The following is a 22,177-nucleotide window of genomic DNA, read 5'->3' as shown; positions in this document are numbered from 1 at the left end:
TAGTAAATGTCCACTAGATGGCGTTGTATACAATTTTAAACGACAACTGTTCTGTGTTCTCGTTGAAGATTAACAATATGTGTAATTTTTTAAATTGAAATTGAATACATTTGATCAATAAAAATTATAAAATCTTTATTTAACATCGACTTACACTCTTGTTTGACGAAAGAAATTGAATTAAGATATAAGTTTTAATATATATTAAATAACCTTTTTATTTATTTTTTATACGTCAATACTAATATTACAAATGAAATAGTTAGCTCTGTTTGAGATACATCGAAATATCTTTGTTCAAAGGATTGTAAAAAGAAAATCCAGTCGGTAAGAACGACTGCCATACTATAAAAATATAATGTAATAGAATCTTTAATAGAAAATAAAATTCAAGTGAATTCAAATGTACCCTACGTAGTAGATAGTACAGACCCATTGGACAAGATCCAAAACACGAATGGTTTTATTAGCATGTGTATTTCTGTAAATATGTATGACATTATGTATTTTATAATGATTTTACTAAAAGTACAAATCCCTTGTTTTTACTAAACAAGTGAACGGAGATTAGTGTACAACATTTTCCTGATGTAATTTTGCATTCGTTTCAAGCAAATATCTTAAATGTAAAAGAAAATGATGCTTTTAAGTTTATTTTAAATTATTCATAGAATAACGGAAATGTCCAACTATAGTCCACGTTTAGCCAGCAGCAGAGTAGATGGCGATCAGCCCCGTCCGCTCGTCACGTTCCCATTGTTCGCCAACCATTCTAAATTGGTCACATTATACAAAATATTATTATAATAAAGCGTGATATTTTATTATATGCTATGTTTAATTTATTAGTGATGGATTGTAATTGTTTAATTCTTAATATTGATTCTTATCTTAGACGTAGGTAAAGGTTATTTCTGTTAAAATAAATTGGGTTCCGTTTTGGAAAACCTTTTATTCGGCAACCATTTTGTTCAAATTACAAAATGTTTGTATGTACTTATGTTAGGTTGTATTATCACCATCAAAAGCAAGTGGTGCAAAATTTCAGTTCAATTCGTTGAGTGGAATTGGTTTTCAATTCAGTTGCAAGATCAACCGACAGATAATAAAAGGTAGAGTTAAATAAAAGCTTTTAACGATATGTTTTTTGAGCGATGTTGTCTTATCTTTGTGGTATATTGAATTTTATTCACCATTTTATTAAAAGTACCTTTTTAAAAGTAATTCATTAGATGAAAAAAAAAATCGTAAAAATGTATTTTAAATAATAAAGGTACCGCTCGCCGTATTATAAGTTTCGTTGTGTCAAAAACATTTGAAGCTTTTAAGACAATGGCTTGCAACACAGGTACATACAAATAAAACAAATGCATTACCTTTTTATGCTACGTCGTAGTTAGGACAAAAAGAGAACGCTAAAAAGGGCTTATCTTCAATTGAATAGAAACTTACTTCTGGATTTTGTTTCAATGCGCGTGAAAATTTTGCTGAATGGCTTTAAATGGGATTTGCCTGGAAAATCGTCCGGGAATTCAAACTGAACATGCGAGAGCGCTAGTATAATTACCGATCTCAGATAACACAAAGTGAACTTTTGAGTTACAAATTCAATAATGGTAAAATTTTATAGAAAGAATTGTATTGATATAGAAAAAGTTTCTGCTTATAACTTAAAGATAAAAACTTTAATTTATAGTTATCGAGTAGCAGCGAAAATATGACCATATTATACAATAAATAAATCTATTTTAGATCTGCGATTAAAGTCCGCGATAGTATGTATCTAATTTCTGGAGTACACTCATGATAACCATTTTCATCTATTTTAGATTAGTAAAAACCTCTAGGTTATATACGAAGCTATTTTCTCCAATTTTTATTATTATTTTTTATTTAGACAAACTTATAAGTTAGCTTTGGCATTTAATTTAGTATAAAATATTCTTTTACACTTTAAAATTCGATTGAGTACTTCAGAAGATATGATACATCGGATATCGGATATATTAGTCGGATAACTGACTGCAACATTAAAACGTTGATCTTGGCGGAGAAAATAGACAAATTATTACCTATGTTTTAAATCAGAATTTATTTTTATATAATTTATATTTGTCATCTATGATACATGTATTCTACTAACTTAATATTTTATTGCTAAGTGCATTTGTGTGTTTCTAATCAGTAAACTGCAATCGTGAGAAGCCGGGGCGGGTCGCTAGTTTATAGACATATCCAATATAAAAAAAAAACAAAATAAACTATACTGTTATTATAAAATATATAGAGTATATTAAATATGTAGAGTATAATTGTATAGAGTAGAGTAAAGTAGAGGTATTTATTGATTGATCAATAAACACTTAAAATTAACTGATGTTAAGAAGTTATATTTAAAGGTGCAAGCAACATAAAAAAAAAAACTCAACTAACCTATAAAATCACTTTTAAATAACAAAATTATAAAATAATTGTAATTAAGACGAACGAAGATAAAATACTATACTAAAAAAAAACAAAGCAAATTAGGAAATTAAAATAAAGCAAAACTTAAAATATATTACTTATTATGAGATCGAACTATGAGCTCTTTGTAATGTTTAACAAAATTTGTTTTATTATTATGAAAACTGCTTATACTATTAGCATTAATCAAGAAGAGAGCTCAAGAGACATGTAGATACTAAAGATATAAATTAATAAATTTGTTTTTTAAATTGTATATTTAAAAATATATATATAAGGCGAATAACTTCTTTTAGTCAGCAATGATGAGATAAAGTAGCACGTGTCTCGTATATGTATTTATTATATAATGATATGTATGTAAGATTGGGCATGCGATGTATTGATATTATTTTTTACTTTTCATTTGAAATTTCTAAAGTTAATGATAAAATTTAATAAAGACGGTATAATTTATTCGTAATTAAGACAGAATCGAAATTGACAACGATAATTTAAGAACAATATTAATCAAACTACTATCTCTCCGTTATTTGAAAAGGGTATGTAGAATAAAGAATTTTCTTCGCGTGACTTCATTTTTTGGTCACTTGTAAACCCATATATTACGAATAATGTTTATTTGAAATGTTTCTGATGAAAACATATTTATATGTGCTCTAGTTCTTAGTATTCATTTATATGTAAGCTTTTCACGATTAATCAAAATGTATGTATGACGAGAGGCAATTTAGAAGAAGATCCTCATTGATTGGATGTCTAACTAAACTACTTTTTCATTGAAAGTTTTGTGCAACTAGGTTGACCTGGTGAAAACTTAAGCTAAATTTTCTTTAACTTTATTCCAACTTTTGCCTCGAATCCTAATTTGCATTTCAAATGTGAAATATTTTTGCGAGTGTCAAAGGACTTCAGCTATCCCAATATCCTGTTAGACGGTATTTTGGATGCTTTGCATTTTATTTCGTTCGTTCCAATTTTTTTTTTAATAATAATGACCGCTTTATTTATTCATGTTAAGTCAAAATGTTTGAATTTTATGTTTTGCAGAAATCTGATACATTTGAATACATCGAATATTTTTATTTAATGATGAATAATAAGCAATAAGAATTTATAAATAATTGTACTATAAAGAATCGAAAACAATATACGTAATAGATTCGTTGTTTATAGTTTAATATATAAATAATTCAATAACACGAATAAATGATCGTTTCTAATCACGCATTTTGATGCTTTGGTACTATCGAGAAGTTTTAGTTTTATGAACTATATCGGTTATTAGGAGCTCCCAAATGTATTTTGATATTGATAGTCAGGGATCACGAACACCACTTACGAGACCGTTACTTACTCTTTAAATGTAAATTGGATCGTAAAATTCTCATAAATTCTACACAGACTGTTGGAGGACGATTCGTTTTTGTGTTTTTACTTATCGACGATGTAACAATATGTCCAACAATAAATAATCAAGAAAGAAATAAAAACAAGTGCTTTGCGATTATTCGCGAGATAGGTTGTTTCGTGAATTGACCGAAATATCGTTTTTTTAATCTTATTTCTCGCCGTGTGTGAGGTTGAGCCGCAGCGGGACACCTCACTTAAAATAAATAAGATTAAAACCAAATAGCAGACTTGTATGCCGACATGTGCGGAATTTTGGTATTTCACGAGATGACAGGAAGAATTTAATATATATATTTATTCTTGATTATCGATACAAGTCAATTAAATTACTGTTAGATATTTTCGTACTTAAATATAAATATTTGGTCCGAAAAAATATTTTAAAATCGGCTACAAAATAAAACGTAGATCTATAAAACTTCAAAGGAATACATAGAGAATATCTTGGTGAAATTAGTTAATTAATGCCGTATCTAGCGTGACAGCTTGATTTACTGTTTGAAATGTTATGTAAACTTTACATTCATTGGAAAAGTCGTAATTCAAAAAAAGTTATTCGCATTTCACAGATATACGCTCGCGTCCACGCTAGCCACATCCATCCGACTTTGATTAATGTGAATTCGATAAATCGAATAAGATAAACCGGAATGAATTTCGAGCCCGCGTACATCACGCAAGTAATATAGTTAACAAAGATGGAATGAGCGCGATTTAACCCGGTTTTTTGAGATTCCGCAATCAAGCGAGGAACTTTTTAATAATATAATTGTGTTCGTTATCATACTATTTAGTGTAACATTATTTTATCTAGGAAAATCTTATTATATTTGTTTTAATAATTGACGTATAACATTTAATCTTTCATAAGAGTATTATTAAGGCTTAATATAACAAATGTTTTAGTAAGATAAAGAAAGATGTAGTCATAAGGGTGTCATTGAGCGATACGCGAGAGCCGTTAAGTAGCGTTAACCATAGAGGAGTCAACGATCTTACTGTGACGTCATCGGCTACTAGAAATTAAATTAATAACCATTTTGTATGCTGCTAGTGATTTTGGTTGAGTATATAAGTACAAAACGCTTATATTACTATATATATGTATAAACAAAAATCTAATTCAAAATGGGCAATATTTAAGTTTTTTCCGAAATTGGTAAAAGAATAGTTTTTGTATGTGTCTAGTTGTGTATGAAAATGAATATCGTTACCACGATACGAACAGCATTTCGAGCTCGAACAAAGATTGCGAGTGTTTGGGGTGAGTGGGAGGGTACTGGAATGAGGGGGCCGGCATTACGCCTCACAACTCGCAATAGCGCTGCTCGGGTGCAAAATGATAATGAAGAGGACGTTTGGACGCCGAAATTACTGAGAAAAGGTACGCGATGCTACTCGAAATTTGGTGAATGAATTGAACTTGCAAAACATGCAACGATTTTCAATAACATCACGATTGCATTTATCATTGTATTTATTAGCCATTTAATACTAAACTTTGCAAGATGACCTAAGTGATTAAAATATTTGTGACGTGAATGTACCTCATATCAGCGCCATTTGAAATGTTTAGCTGAAAATGGCTTGAAGCAGTTTTAAGTTACAAATAGTGACTCTTTTCAATGTAATTTAAATGAGTAAGACTCTTAGCGTACAGAGCTTTGAAAGACTACTTAAGATTTTAACTTTAAGCCTTAGAGAGCGTAAGTGTTTTTTAACGCGTTGACAGTCCTTAATTTGTGAAGTGTTAACATATCTATAACATTTTTGTTAATTGGTTTTTAGAATATATTACATCGAGTAATACTATATTCAATCATATTAATTACATAATAATTAAGATATATGAAGCGTTTCCAACATCATCCAACCTCTATTATAACATTCCACATTGTACCAGCACTTTCGGATTCACACAAACATCTTTTAAAATCTCTGAAACGAATAACCTTCACCCCATTCCATCAACGTTATAATCGCCTATAATTAGGATTAATGATGTGTTGCATAAAAGTAAACTATTTAAAAAAAAATAGATATAATTTTGGTAATACAGAAATCTCCCATGCAAAGTTTGATGTTACTGTAATACTTTTGCATTCGTTCGTGTGGAAAGTGCCGAGACTTCGATGTATTCAGTGAATATTTACCGAATCTCGTTTCTATTGTAGTTCTTCTATCTATTCATATAAAGATTACAGCGCTTAGATACTTATATACTTGCACCGTACACGCACTAGATGGGGTCCTTCTTCTATACATAAATCGTTACCTATGCGTTAAGCTCGTGTCGTTATTGGCAAAATCAACCAAGAATATATATTCTATATCCTTCCTTCATTAGATCGTCTCAAACAAATATAATATTTGACAAATTAATTCCAAGTGGCGTTAAAACGAGACGATCATAGATAAGTTAATGTAACATTGCTAGGCGTGTAGGCATGCTAAGAGGATGGGTTTGCATCTACGATAGCTGGAAGCTGGTGTCGGGTGCTGCGGGCGCGGGTCAGGTGCAACGTTCTACGGAGTGCCCGCGGCTTTCGGCCAGTCTCGCGAATCCGCCAGGCCGAGCTGACGACAGTGTCGACGCGCGCGCCGACCGGCCCACGCGCACGCGAAATTTACTCGCGCCTTTGTGGTACACATTCGCAAATTTTCATGTTCACACTAAATCCTTGTAGAGTTACTTAGCAGCGGTCCTATAAATAAATCTATCTGTGGGCTCTCGTGTTGTTTGCTTCGCGATCTGTGTAAACCAAATTGCCTTTTTATACGTTTAGACTACAAGCGAAATAAATTATTTACGCAAAAGGATTCTTTTAAAAAAATGTGTCATTTTTAATATTTATCGAATCACATTTGATGGAGATTAAAAAAGAATTTAGTTTTTTGGTAGCTACCAATTTTGTGAATTTCGATTTTACACAGAAAGACGCTGATTTACCTTCAATTTTATATAAATTCAGTAAATAATTGGAAGTTAAAATTAAAAACAAACTCATCCTTATATATTTTTTTTTAAAAACCGTTTATTATTTTGCTTAATGTCATTGAACTTTGCTAGTTAGAAAAAAGATGTCACGAGATCAGCTACAGTTCGAAAAAAAACTTGGTAAAAACGATAACAATACTCGAAATACCCATTATCGGTATAAAATGTTTATGGAAAACTGAATGCAGAAAAGGAATAATATATAGAGTTTAATATGCAATAAATAATTCCTTCCGCCTTGTTTGGTCGTTCTAACACTTTACTTATGCAAATTTATGCAAAATAGCTGTGGCTAACGTTCAAGGTGATGGCGATATATTATCGAGTAAAAATATTGACGATATGGTTGTAATCGCCTTCGACGATTGTGAGCGATAAGTGTGTTATGTTTTTGGAGTTTAGCGATAAATCACCTCCTTGAGTCACGTATACCATTTCACAAGTTTCAGGTGTACGCTTGTGTTATTGTAACAATAGGCCTCATAGAAATCTGATATTTATTTATGTTATATTAAACACATAAGCCCAAATTCAATTTGGCCCACCTCCACCAATTAGTCACAAGAGTTTAATAAAAATCATCGCTGATCTTATAATGAGTATTTTATGTAAGATGTTTAATGAACTCCTTGCCCTGCAAAGTTTAAGGGCTTAACAAGCCTTCAAGCCAAGAAAATGAAAGTTAATGACAAAAGTGATTTGTGAGGAAAACGTGTGAAGTGATATGTCATTGATGGGAATCTTAAGAAAAAAGGCTAATCAATCATATTAAGAAACTAAACGTTAAAGTGAAACTTGTATTTGAACTGGATACAGTTTTTCGGTGAGAAATGTATCACCACAACGGTCGACTCGGCAGCAGTAGCACTTCCACGTCATCGGGAAGTTCTGATCTAAGGGTATGAACTGAAAAATCCAAATGTTTGTCGTTATATAATTTTATACTTTAATTTCCGTTTGGATCCCATATTATTATATTATTGATCAAAGTAACAATGGATTGAACATTTCTACGGAATATTTACATAAAACGGTTTTGTTCTGGACAATTTACGAGATAAATTTAATTTCTACCCTCGCCTCGTCATTAAGAGGGTCCAAATGAGTATATATTGGAAATACTCGGCTATAATTAAATGTTGCACTTCGACTACCACCAAAGTTTGTTGGAATATATATATATATATATATATATATATATATATATATATATTCCAACAAACTTTGGTGGTATATATATATATATATATATATATATTCCGTAGATATAAATATTACTTTCAAATAGTATATATATACTATTTGAAAGTAATTATTTAATAAAGTATATCGGCATGTGTTTTAGTCGTTATCAGATATTCGTAAATTTCTTAATCTTGTCGAATAATCTAGAAATACTCTGATAAGATTCAACGTTTTAAAGATAAAAGTTTTCAACAATACAAGCACTGATTGTGCGTAGACTGCAGGTCAAAGAATTCTTGCCGGCCAGGGTCGCTCGAACGCGTACCTTACTGTATACCTACCTGATTTACTGCACCGTGCAGTGTCCACGCACTGTTTAGAAATATCGAATACATTTACATTTCGTACTTTTAATATAAATTTAAATTACATACAAAATAAACGTACATCTCTAACTTATTTAATATTCTGCATTGCAATTGCGTGATCGAGAGTATTCGATTTATCTTTCTCATTGACACGACCCTAACGCGAGAACACAAGCACGCTAAGTTCAATAGACTGATATAAGCGAAGGCATTTTACCCTGCGAACAAATAAAATGGCAAGAACACGACTTGGCTTTGAAATACGCGGGTCATACGACACTGACACCGGCGTTGGGTAGGTTTCTCTTGTGTCAGGTTCCCATCGGTGAATAAATGTCAGAGCTCAAACACATCACTTGTCGTTATTAAAAATCTTATTTACATACCGTTCGTGTTCAAATTGTATGTTTAAAATTGAAAAGGAATAGCAGAATAACCCAACGTGCTCCCACACAATAAATGCCATTAAATACAATTCTGACCATTTCGAGTTTTATAGCGTAAATGATATTTTATGTTAACGTGATTACGATTTTCCAAAACCTTCTATGGATATACCGAATATTTGCTTCATAAAACGTAATTTGTTATTATTGTTGGGCATTTATCGTTTTTGTTACGTTCGGTTGACGTGTCTTTGATAAAAATATTACACAACAGTTGTATACGAGGACGCCTTTGTTTCTCAATATTTTCGCATTGTTTTGCAGTACAGCATCTTTAAGTCGTAAAATTAATCCTCAAGTCAAAAGTGGAAACAGTGATTCAGTGTCAGAGTATGCTTAGTTGGAATGCGCTTGCGCACGTTTAAGCTCGCCCGATGCTCGAAGGGCCCGAGGACTGATCTTATACGCATGATAGAATTCACCGCACTATTAATAAGCGGTTTAACTCGCAATTTGAATAATTATTAGCTTTCCAATTGGCTAAGCGTACACCTACATTCATAAATTAAAATTATATGGACAATAATAATCTCTATTGTATTTCAAAGGTGTAGGCGTCTAGTCGACGCAAAAGGGCTTTACTGTGTTTTATCTTCTCTATATACTACTTAGAATTTTGGTGTATTTTGAAACTATTATTTTTCCTTTAATCAAAATGCGATTTTTATTTTATCGTTTAAATGTAATTATAGTGTCTTGTTTTATTTAAGTGTTTAAGTAATTTTAAGAGGAATGTGATGTGGGTCGTGTAAGAGTACCTACCTACTTTAAAAATAAACGATATAAAAGGAAGGCTCCAGGGATTTTGTGTTTAAAAAATAAACGTTGTCTTGTAATAACACTCTAATGGACCTCGTTTTTACAACAAATATATATTTTTTTATCTTTGTGGTAATTTTTGTCGTCACATATTATTAATCCAATATGACTACGGAAAAAATGAAACTGTAATTTATCAAAATTTCAGCAAGTTCATATTTAGATTGGATTTAGATAATCTTAGATTATTTTTTTTTAGCATTAGCAGCCCGTAAATGTCCCACTGCTGGGATAAAGGCCTCCTCTCACTTTGAGGAGAAGGTTTGGAGCATATTCCACCACGCTGCTCCAATGCGGGTTGGCGGAATACACATGTGGCAGAATTTCGTTGAAATTAGACACATGCAGGTTTCCTCACGATGTTTTCCTTCACCGCCGAGCACGAGATGAATTATAAACACAAATTAAGCACATGAAATTTCAGTGGTGCCTGCCTGGGTTTGAACCCGAAATCATCGGTTAAGATGCACGCGTTCTAACCACTGGGCCATCTCGGCTTTAATCTTAGATAATATAGTTGATCTGACCTTCTTAAATATGATACATAAAAATCTAAATATTATATAATTCAAATAGATTCTTATGTTAGAGACTTCTTAATTATCTTATAAAAGGATAAAATTTAATGTTCGGAATGTAGATTTTACCGACAAGAACTGACAACTCAGTTGTTACTAATTTTCTCAAACGAAATACATTATTAACAATGTAAAATTAAAGTATGCCCATATGTATATGTCCTATGGAATTCAACGAGCACGATCTTATCGCCTTCCTTAATCTATATATTCTTGTTTTTAGTTATATCATAGTTCTATATATAACTATTTATTATTTATATATTTTAATCATTTTTTTATTTTGCATTAAGTTTTTAACTTATAATTTTCAATTAACGCCAAGACCATCATCAAGGTTATTCTTATGAAACACTTGTACTTATGTATAACTTGGAGTTAGATTGTATGTATAAATTAGAGTTTACTTATATTAATACCTCGCCTCATTGCCTCCGCTGATGGCAGGATCACAATTCAATCACATTTGCGGATCAGATTTGCGATTTAATAGCTGGTAACATTCTTGCTACTATGCGACGTGGTCACGATTTATACAGTAGCAAATTTTTTTTCTATTTTTGTATATAATTACGGCTTTTATGCAAATAATTCTTATATAAATTATAAAACTAAAATTAAGAAAAAAAAAATCAATATTAAATAATGTTAAAAACGTTAAGGGGTCTTGTAGCAACATAGATATCATACTTGAAAATTTTCTCAGGAGAGAGGATTATTAAAACTGTATCAAAGGCTTATAAATCTGCTAACAGAATCATAGACGTATTACGTTTAACGAACTTGTTCTATATAACATAAGTATTTTAATATTCGATGACTTGTAGATCCGATCCGTCGTATCAGCACGACGTACATAATTTTCGACTAATGTTCGGTTACTAAAAGATACGAGCCAGTGGTTTGAACATGTGAATCTTAATTACGGTCTCAAATCGGTTAAGCACCTCTGAATTTTTATGTGCTTAATTTGTGTTTATAATTTATCACCTGCTTATCGGTGAAGGAAAATGTCGAGAGGAAACCTATGTGTGTTGGATGAAAATTGGTCCCCTGTGTATCCAGGTACTGCATGTTTGCATTGGAGCAGCGTGGTAGAATAAACTTCAAATCTCTCCTCAAGAGGCTATGCCCCCTTTATTTTACTATAATATTAGTCCGATTATTATATTCAATAAGCGTTATATATAGCATATAATACGTTGTTTTGTAATATTTTTTTCGTAAATTTAAGAATACATCAAAAAGTATTAAAATTGTCTTAGTCTAAATCTCATTGTCTTTGATTATATTATTTAGTATATATTATATTTGACAGTACGCTTAAGAAGTCCGTTATAATATATTTAGTGAATAAAAAGTTTGTATAAATTAATTAGTGGTAATAAAACAGTCATTAGTACACAATACGAATAATAACGATTCAAAAACTATAGAAACCCAGCGTCATCTCCTTGACATAACATTGTTTTTATTGAGTTGAGCGAATTATTCATATTAAATGCCTATCGATACCGTTTTGTATGATAATTAATTACCTTTATATTTAAGACGTTTAAAACTAAAAATAAACTACATAATGTTCGGTAAATAATTACTTCCTCACTGCAATCAACTGATTGAGTGAACACGTTTAACACTTGATTGGCTGATGGTATGATTAGATTGACATGAAGCTCGCCGGCAGTACGGTGTCTTACGCAAGATACTGAAAATTGGTTTATTAAATTTCATACGAAAATTATATAAACATATATAAAATTGTAACAATGCGAAGTCTGGACATAATTGTTAATATTTTTTTTCAAAAAATATATCTAAGAATATTTTTATAATTATCTTTGTCAATCTTTATGTTTGCTTGTATTTATCAAAAATCACTTGAAATATTTTAATACAGCTTAAACATTTTCAAAAAGAGCCGAGATGGCAAATTGTTATAGCATATGAATCTTGATCGAACATTGTCCCGGGTAAGCCGGGTATTGTTGAATTTTCATACGCTTAATATGGTTTATATCTTATCTCGTGCTTATCATAGAAGAAAAAGATAGATGCAATTCTGCTATATACATCCCACAAACTCAGATGTTTTGGTGAAAAAAGGCCCAGAACTTTTCAAAAGGATGGGAGGCCTTGGTCCAGATGTGAGACGTTCATAGGCTATCACTATAATATTCATAACGGTTAATGTAATTTCTATAAATTAATTTTTTAATAAAAGTTTTATTTCCGAAGAGTTTCGCAACTATGAAGACTCTTATAAAGTTGTTAAGTTACGTTATATATTGAAATGGTATTGAATTGTGTAAGAATTGATGTGAGTCACGAATCTATATCGTCTTTGTATGCATAAGGTATCCCCTGCGGAAACAAGCGTGGTTACTTTATGGCGAGGCTTATTTCCGTCAAACAGTTTATCTTAAATCAATTTGCTGTGAACCTGTAAAATTGTAGTTTAAAAACGTAATAAGTTAGTAACATAAGATAATTTATTTTTAAATATTTTTAGGAACACAATTTGTTGTTTAGTTTGAATTAGAACTTCTGGTATTTAAATTAGCTCAATAAGAAAAAAAGCTTAGTAAAGCAGGTTATTGCAAATGTTGTTATGTAAGTGTTGCCAGTGCATTTTTAATATGAAAAACAAGTCTCATAAAATAAACTGCTATAGCAAAAAATAATTAATATGTATCTTACCCGCAAAACACGCGACTTCAGTTGCGTTAAATTTAACATAGAGTTTTTTTTTATATTAAATTAACTTAACATAAACTTTGCAAAAATTTCATTTCGTAATTTAAAAATGATAACGATTTTGTGAACTCAAATAAATAAGCGAAATATAATTCTAAAATCTAATAATATTAACAAAAAAAATTGGTATTCGATTTGTATTCAAGTGAATAAAAAAGCTACAAAAAGAAGACATTTCAAATGATAATGTCCGATATTTTTTTTTGAACAGTTATATTATAATATAAATGGTATAAAAAATGTGTCATTTAACCAGATTAATATTTTAAATTTTGATATTATCTATAATGACAGTTGAAGACAGTTTGTTTTAAGTAATGGAGGAGCGGATATTTAAAATGTCACTTAAATCCCTGCTACGTAGCCGTCTTCCGTGGAAGATTAATTACAGATGAGACCGGTCTAGGCACGGTGCAATTACACTGCTGTTAGAAGTTCTAGTTTAAAGCCTTCTCGTCAAAGTGTTAGGAAATATATGATTTAAGTAGGCTCTCGTGTTTATTTGACATGTTATGCAATTACGTACTTAATACATAACAAAATAATTCAATTGAGTGTTAACATTACGGTTAGTCATCAAAATAATAGATTGAATTGTTTTAATTAAATTTCAAGCATTCGGAGCTTATCTCAAGACAAAAATGATCGTTGAATTTTGTAAATATTTTAAACCACTCACGCTAAACTACACTTTTTTTTACAATTGAAACAGCTGCACAATATGCCGTCGACAGTATTTAAGCCGAACCGATATATTTATGACTAAAACAAAATGTTCTAAATAGGAAACGGATACTTAACAGGCTTATTCTGTTATTGTTATAGATTTCAAAGTCTTGTTAGTAGTGATTAAATTGAATTTTATTATCATTATTAAAATTAACGTAATTCCAACGAGTAAGGCTTGTAACTTTTTTCATTTCGTCTTTGTAACATAACAATTTACTGTAATATCGGCCTCGGGCGCTTCCGAGTTATGTTTTGTTTGCTTTGCAAGATAAATATATGAAGAAACTTTGCTTAACCCCGTTAACTCGACCGCAGAAGGCAACAAACATTTGCTCCAAGACTGTGTCCATGGCTTCAGACCGCATGTTCACATTTAACTTGTTGGTATATATTATTAGCTTTAACACATAGTCGTTGTAGTCGTTGAAGATATGTTTATTGAAATTGTTTATGAATTCCAAATTATATTCATATGAAAATCAAAAATATCCAATTCGTGAAACAAGACAAGGTCGTCCCAGATATTTGTAGAACATTTAATGACTGCCACTTTAATTGGGTCACCTAATAAACGAGATGTCTTAAATATAAATCTTTCATGTCGGGTATAATATGATCTCGCGTGTATAAATTAAAATGATGCCCTTTTACTGATGCTAGGGCTGTATGCAGGCCCGTCTGGGTGGGCACCACCCACTCATCCGTTATTCTAGCGCCAAACATCAATACTCTATTGCTGTGTTCCGGTTTCAAAAGTCAGTTTAAATTCAGGCACAAGGATTATAATATCTTCGTATCTACTGTTGGCGGCGCATTAGGGCTGGGTGGTACAATTTATGTATTTCTAAATTTTCTTTGACTTGAGTTAAACATTTGCTATTAGGGAGCTTACCTTCCAATTATACATTTACAAAAGATTCTATATAAATACGGCAAAGTCGAATACCACATATTTAGTTTTAAAACGAAATACCAATGACAAATGTTTTAGCGATAACAGATTGTAGAAAATATGTAACGATAAAATTCGTGTTATATCTTATTACAGCAATTGATTACATTTTTAGAGGTCAATAGACCCGGAACTATAGATAATTCCTATTGTCAGTTTCATACACAACATGAAAAAATCCTTCTCAAACGACTCGAATATCTAAATGAAATCGAAACAATCAGGGGGTCAATTCCACTAATTTTCCGACAATTTCGACTATACCTTACAAAAATTGACCTGACCTTCATCGTAACTGAGGAGCAATTCTACTTATTTATATCATTTAACGATACGATCATGGTTATATTCTGATCCAACTTAGTCCAAACCGCAACTGGATCATTGTGTTTCTAGAATAGGAAAACGGCTGAACGGCAACGATTACTTTTCAAATAGATTTTTTGGTAGAATTACCCTGATCTATGCTTAGATTTAATCTGTTAATCGCCCACTGACAAGCATATTTTTTGCTTAATTAAATATCGACTACGGGATATGGCTTCAAAAAAATCTATAACAGATTTCTCGTTAGCCATGTTTCTTAAGCATCTGGAAATTAGATAATCATTGTTGATTTGCTGTCAACCTCGAATAAATTGTAAGTAATTGGGGTTCTGTCGTCAATAAGTTTGCGAGTTTAATTTGTGAGAATAATGTCGTATCGGCTTCGTATATCATTGCGCATTTAACCATATAAATTGTTGATTAAACTCGTTTATTTGACGAATTTAAGTGAATTGACAGGAAATACTGTTATTTATTTGTATAATAAAACTGTAATATATGTGAATACTCCAATCAAAATCGGTTTTGATCGTTTACGGTGCGGATGTTTGATAATGGTCGGACTTAAGACGTAGTTAAAACAATTTACATAATTCGTGTCTAACAATGGGATATCACAATTTGTAATGTAAAAATGATTGTATCGTTACACTAAGTGCAAGTGTAATTGTTCATGTAGATGACTTTAATATGTGAATTTGAATTTATGATTTGTACTACAAACATTAGGGTTAATTATGTAAAATTTTATTTCGATTAAAATAATTGTCTTCGCTCTACCCTGTATAAAAAAAAACAAAAAAAAAAAATGTTTTTTTTTTTACGGCAGTAGAAGTACCTACTGTCGGGTACCATATTTTTAAAATTACAATGATCTACAGAGGTATAGTACACATATAGTTAAGATCAATATATATTTAAGTACTAGTTAAATTAAGATTGTTTTTTATTTTTTATTATACAATTCCAAGGTGCAATAACATACAGTCAGCTTTCATTCGAATATGGTTTAAATTATGTTGTTGATTTTATTTTAATGTTCTTAAAATTTAATAACATATATTAAGGACATTTTTAATGGGTTACATAAATGATCCAGTTTAGTAACTGTGACATCCTGGTAGTGATGGTATCGAGCGACAAATACGTTATATTTACGTTTCACCTTAAATATTTGGTCAATCCCTTCACAATTTACCGTGAGTCGCATATTAAGAGAATGTATGCGTCATTTTGCACTCGTGCACATGTCCAATGTCATCTTAGTCAATTGAGTCGTTCAAGCCAGCTTTTGCATCACAAAGATGCCTCAAGCCTTTTTCATTTTATGGCCTTCCTCTACGAAACATAATTTGTTTGGTAATTTATTGTAAGTCAATAATGAGTTAGTACTTAGTATCCACGAAAGAATGAACCGATAGCTCCGACAGGTCATGAAAGAAACTCCAAAAGATCATGACTTGATTTTAAGACTAATTTTAAAGTTAACGAAATATCTTAATATTAATAAGTTTTAAAATCATTTATCATAAGAGCAGTAATTAAAATAAAAATATCGTCTTCAAATAAATTGAAAACTATTTAAATTTTAACAATGTTAAATTTTATTAAATATCTGAAAGATCTAGCTTAAAATTGCTATGTATGACAAGTTATATAAATACTTGTTTTAATTAATGACCATTTTTGTTATATGGAGTTGTGTGTCCCAGTTATGTTTCTCGAGATATCATGTTTGAATGCTACTGTTATAATAACGACATATCGTAAACATATAAATGTTATGATTAAGTTAATGTTCAGGTTTAATACGATCGAGCTTAGCGTTGATAAACGTGACAGATTATTCTGTAAGTTATTAAGTTAACATTTTAAACTCCATACGAAATGTTTAAATAAACAAATTATAATATTTGAATTTATAATAAACACGTTGATGTTTTGATTATAAAGTTGAAATTCATGTTGAAGTTGAAGTAAGTAAACGTTCATCGGGACCACTGCGGCGTATAATTAATAACAACATGCTTACAAATACGAAATTCGGCCTGAACTGGCCGACAGTTATCGAATTCCATTGGAATATAAAATAACAGGCTATCCTGATGTCCCAAACAACTTTGATTGACGTAAACAAAATGTAATCGTACCGTGTCTCGTGTACTTTAACAGTCATCAGAATGTTACGTAACCATTTCTCCAAAAATTCCGGATACTTATCAACGGCTTTCCAACTTTTAAAGCATAACGACAGTGTGAAAACACCTATCGAAATAAACACGCCGGTATATTAACTTTGCGATTTCCTGATCGACCTAATAAACGCAGATGGATAAGTGGGGCCTGCAGTCGATCAAGCAAACACGAATGAGGGCGATTGCCGACTCCAGGCCAGGGAGTGGTGCGCTAAGTTTATTTTTACGGCATTGCGGCATGTGGAGTGGCTGAGCATCTTAACCAAACCACGCTAAATTAACTTAAACAATCCTTTTTATATTATCCATTTTCTTTATATACAATATAATGTTTCGTAATAATTATAAAATAAATGCAGAATTTACAACAAAGTTATCTTTGTTAATGTGAATTTAACATAATTGAAATAATTATCAAAAGCATCATCTTATGGTAGCCATTATGATAACACAACAATTCCAAGCAAAATTTGACAAGTTAGATTAAGTTTTGGAGATAGATCACGATTCAACGAATTAGCAGTCTCGATGTTCGGAGAAAAGTTGATGTTATCATCTTCTAAGAATTTACAAATTAAATATTCCTTCTTTGTAAATATACCGTTTGAATTATTATAAATGTTTCATTTAATTATTTAGGCAATAAATAATGTCTTTTTACTGACGCTCAGTCCCGGATTCTTTTGGTGATTTTAAGTCGGAGCAAAATCTTTATTTTGAGGCTGCTGACGGGGTCAGTCACTGTTTTAATGATAAAAAATACAATACGTAAATTAGGTGAGCTTTATTTAACAGAATTGAAATTTTGAAATGTTTTGCACCATTTATTACCAATTTGCTAATAACCAATATTTACGTGTGACATTTAGCATGTGTTTACGTTTTACCAAGTGTCTTATGCGGATCGTTTGTTGTAGGTTGATTTGTTTAGTTTAACTGTGAACTAAAACTATTTTATGATACTTTTCACGATTAATCTTAGTGATAGTAATAATAAATTAAATCTTTTTGTACTAAAATCTTAATTAATCTATTAGAATACACAGTCTTTATTTTATTTGAATTATTTGTAACCGCGTTAAGGGTTTTTTTTTTCTAAACTAATTATAAGACTTACTGAGTATATTAAGAGCCGGAATATTTTTTTTATATTATTATATTTAAAATATTTTCGTAATAATTGTCTCGGTATCATATGATTTACATTACATTAACAGCCAGTAAATTTCCCACTGCTGGGCTAAGGCGTCCTCTCCCTTTGAGGGCTTGGAGCATATTGTGCTTGCCTGGGTTTGAACTCGAAATCATCGGATAAGATGCACGCGTTCTAACCACTGGGCCATCTCCACTCATATGATTTAATGAACTTATAATATAGAATGTATTACCAAAATGCATAACGGCACTCTAATTGTAACAATTGAGTTATTAGTACTACTAGGTGAATAAGTATTCTATAATTTATAAGATTTGAAAACATGAGTTACTTACTTAAAATAATTCTACGGCATCGGATCAATCGCCTGGACCAACACGTTGTACCTTTTGTATATATACTTATATGTGCATAACCTTTATAGTTCTGCCCCGAGCCAACTATTTGGTTAGACTCCCACATTCCCTATATCTGGGGCTGATACCATAACAATCAAAAACGGTGTTTTTTTTATGAAATATTAAAAATGCGTTTATTTATTTATTGGATACAAAAATAAACGGCTGACTAGTGCCAATGAATTGTCGCTAAGCTCTAAACTGTAAACTGCTTTCAGGAACACTCTTCGTGACCGATAAAGTTACACTTAGGTACTGCATAAACAAAAATATGTTTCAAGCAACTGCCTGACACCATTTTTTATCTAATGATATAGTAATAGCTTTTCTATATAATAATAACAGAACAGATCAAAATCTGTCAAAGAAAATTAAAACGAATCGATAACATTAATAACTTTTTATGATGCGCATTGACATCACTAATGCATAAGGGTAATATATGTCATTAAAGACACATACAGATAATTTGACTTTCACATAATTTACATCCATATATGCAGGCAGATTAACTAAGTGCAGACTTTCAAAGCTCAATTTGTAGAACAGACATAGAACACTACAATCGCACGGCAAATGTGGAGAGATATCATGGCGGACAATAACCACAAATTACTGCTCTAAGGCCGATTCATGCAGACACACGTAAACAGATAAACCTGTTTATGTGATCGAATATGGCTCGTTTATCACTTTCTCCATTTTACTGTCTAGCTCTAGAATTTCTTATCGTTACTTGTCCATAACTTGTGAAAACACTTTGTAAGAACGCTTAAATTACTTAAACGAAAAGTAGTCCTGACTCCTGACTGAATTTTTAATGGCTTCAAATATAAATTATACTTATAGAACGGTTGACGTAATCATTCCTTGATTTTTAATTGTTCTAAATATTTAATAATTCATCATTATTTTACGTTTTGTTTTATTTTAGGTATCTTATCATCTATTTTATAGTTTCAACGATGAAGTATTTAAATTTTAGGTTATTTTTTATTTCTGAAATACATTATTCTCAAGCTTAATAACAAGCTTCAAAAACAAGACTGGTATTGCTATTATTATACTGATATGATTTGCGATTGTATTTATATGAAAAACATATAAGTACTTTAAGGGAAACGAGGTGATTCATATATGTAAAATTAATTTCTAAGTTAAAGCTGTACTATTGTTTTCGTTTTTTAGGAATTAGTAAGTAATTTTTTTTTAAGATTTTATGAATTTATTTTAGAAACAACGTTACAGCAACAAACGTTGCTGTAACAATGTAACGTAAAGTAAACATTTTACATTACATACGACAATTTTAATATTTAGTAATTATAGTAACAGCCCGTTAATGTCATGAAATAAAGCCTCCTTTTCCTTTTCTTTCGAGGAAAATATTTGGAGATATTTCCACAGTGGGAACTGCGCGATATTTAATATTGTATTAAAAAAATATGCTCATAATAAGTTTACATATATTTTTTCCATACGACCTTTTGAACTTATAGTATCGAAAATTCGGTGTTAATATCTTCGTAATTGATAAATAGAATAACATGTTTGTATATCAATTTATTACAACGTATGATATCAACTCGTAATTAAATAGAGATAAACTGCCCGTAGCCTAGTTTTAATCTGGCTCGCGTCCAGGGTCGGTTTAATTTGACCTTATAATAGGCCAATATTACAAGTTCGGGTGTACCTAATATATACATATATATGTTTCATTATAAAACGTAACCAATGTACTATTAGACAAGCTTTTCTTACGTTAGGCCTTGTTGCGAGACGAAGTTAGTAGTAAAAACTATAACAATTATAATAAGCCTAGGAACGAAATACAAGCCAGGATATTCGTTTGGTATGCCACTTTCCTCCCTCCGGTGCTATTGACCTACTTATATAAGAATATTGATCTTTCGTTAAACACATTTCTCCAAATAATATTATAGTATTTTTTTATGTTACACGTTTACAACTAATATGTCTAAAAATACGGATTTAATGAATTTTTCGTTGAAAAAATAAATATATATTAGTGTCGACTCTACATTAATTGCCTTGTTACATCTCAAAATAATTTATTTTATTGTAATCAACATTAATAATATGTCACTCGTAATTAAATATACTCAAATAGACTTATATAAAATAATAACACAGATAATAACAAGAATATAAAAAACATTCATGAATATAAACGCAAACGTACGTGTAATTAAAAAAGTAAAAAGATAAGTAAAAATATAATAAAATCACTTAAGGAAAATGAAATCTATGTAAATGTTTATCAGAAACCCTTGTGGTTCTCAACAGAGATTATTTAACTGCGCAGATATTATAATTATAATACACAAGTGTGTTTGCAAACACAAGTGCAATATATATATCGATACAGTCTTATAGACCATTGGGACGCCAATTTGACACGATCTAAGAGATTTACCTACATCTAAATTTAGAACTGCTACTATGGAATTGTGTCAATAATTTTAACCCAGGACCTCGTGACAGTTTTATTTTATTTTATTTTCATTAAGACAACCAACAGTAGATACAATATCATATCCAAAATAAAAACAAAAAAAATACATTTCAAAATTATCAAGGCAAAAGTTCTACCACTAACAGGTAGCCTCACCATGCATTATCATATTACACAATGAATAATTATTGAAAATATAAATTTAACGTTCTTTACACGATTAAAAATAAGAAATATAATACATAATACATTTTTTAAACTATCATATAATAAATAATAAGTAATAAAACCAATAAGATAGACCATATGATTAGAATTCAGCACTAATAAAATTCTTTATTTTTCGATTGAATTGAGGGCGACTATTGTGACATATGTCTAAATCAGTTATATAATGTACCAAAAAAAGTTACATGTAGTATATAAGTAGCCGGTTTGCCTTTAGAAATGAACTACGGAAAATATTCGGTCACGAAAGGAGAATAATAAAGGCATATTCATTTCAGGTGTCGGGCGCTATCGAGCTCTCCGACCCGGCCAATTCTGCGGAAATACTACAACGACTACAAAATTCTGTAAGTTATCGCTTTAATCTTATCTAATTGTCTTCGTATTTCTGGATAACTAATTTAAACAAAAGGTAAACAATATAATAGTTGGAGTTACGGTGTGCATTATTTCAGAAATCAAAACTCGAAATATACTTTATTCAACAAGGCTTTTTTGAATCGACATTTTACAAACTATATTAAGTGAAGCTACTACCGGTTTGGAATGTAAATTCTACTGAGAAGAACCGGCAAAAAACTCAGTAGTTACACTTTCTTAACATTTAAAATACAAAGTTATGTTAATTAATTATATACATTACATATGTATATAATATATCCTGCCTGGAGGTCAACAAGCAT

The 22,177-nt window shown here is 30.7% G+C and overlaps 1 protein-coding gene across 4 annotated transcripts in view; it reads left to right on the top strand.

Moving 5' to 3' along the window:
• Positions 1–22,177, top strand: part of LOC125077437 (tensin-1) — an 89,660-nt gene that overhangs the window by 21,917 nt on the left and 45,566 nt on the right. For 3 of the 4 annotated variants that reach the window (XM_047689403.1, XM_047689404.1, XM_047689402.1), the window contains exon 4: positions 21,773–21,841. In XM_047689403.1, the coding sequence (XP_047545359.1) occupies positions 21,773–21,841 (69 nt within the window). Of the gene's footprint in view, positions 1–7,351; positions 7,777–21,772; positions 21,842–22,177 lie in introns of those variants that run through there. The other variant, XM_047689405.1, reaches the window with a different exon arrangement.

This window comes from Vanessa atalanta, chromosome 3 (genome assembly GCF_905147765.1).
Source record: "Vanessa atalanta chromosome 3, ilVanAtal1.2, whole genome shotgun sequence".
Taxonomy (NCBI): Eukaryota; Metazoa; Arthropoda; class Insecta; order Lepidoptera; family Nymphalidae; genus Vanessa; species Vanessa atalanta.
This window is presented reverse-complemented; position numbering and strand designations above follow the sequence as displayed.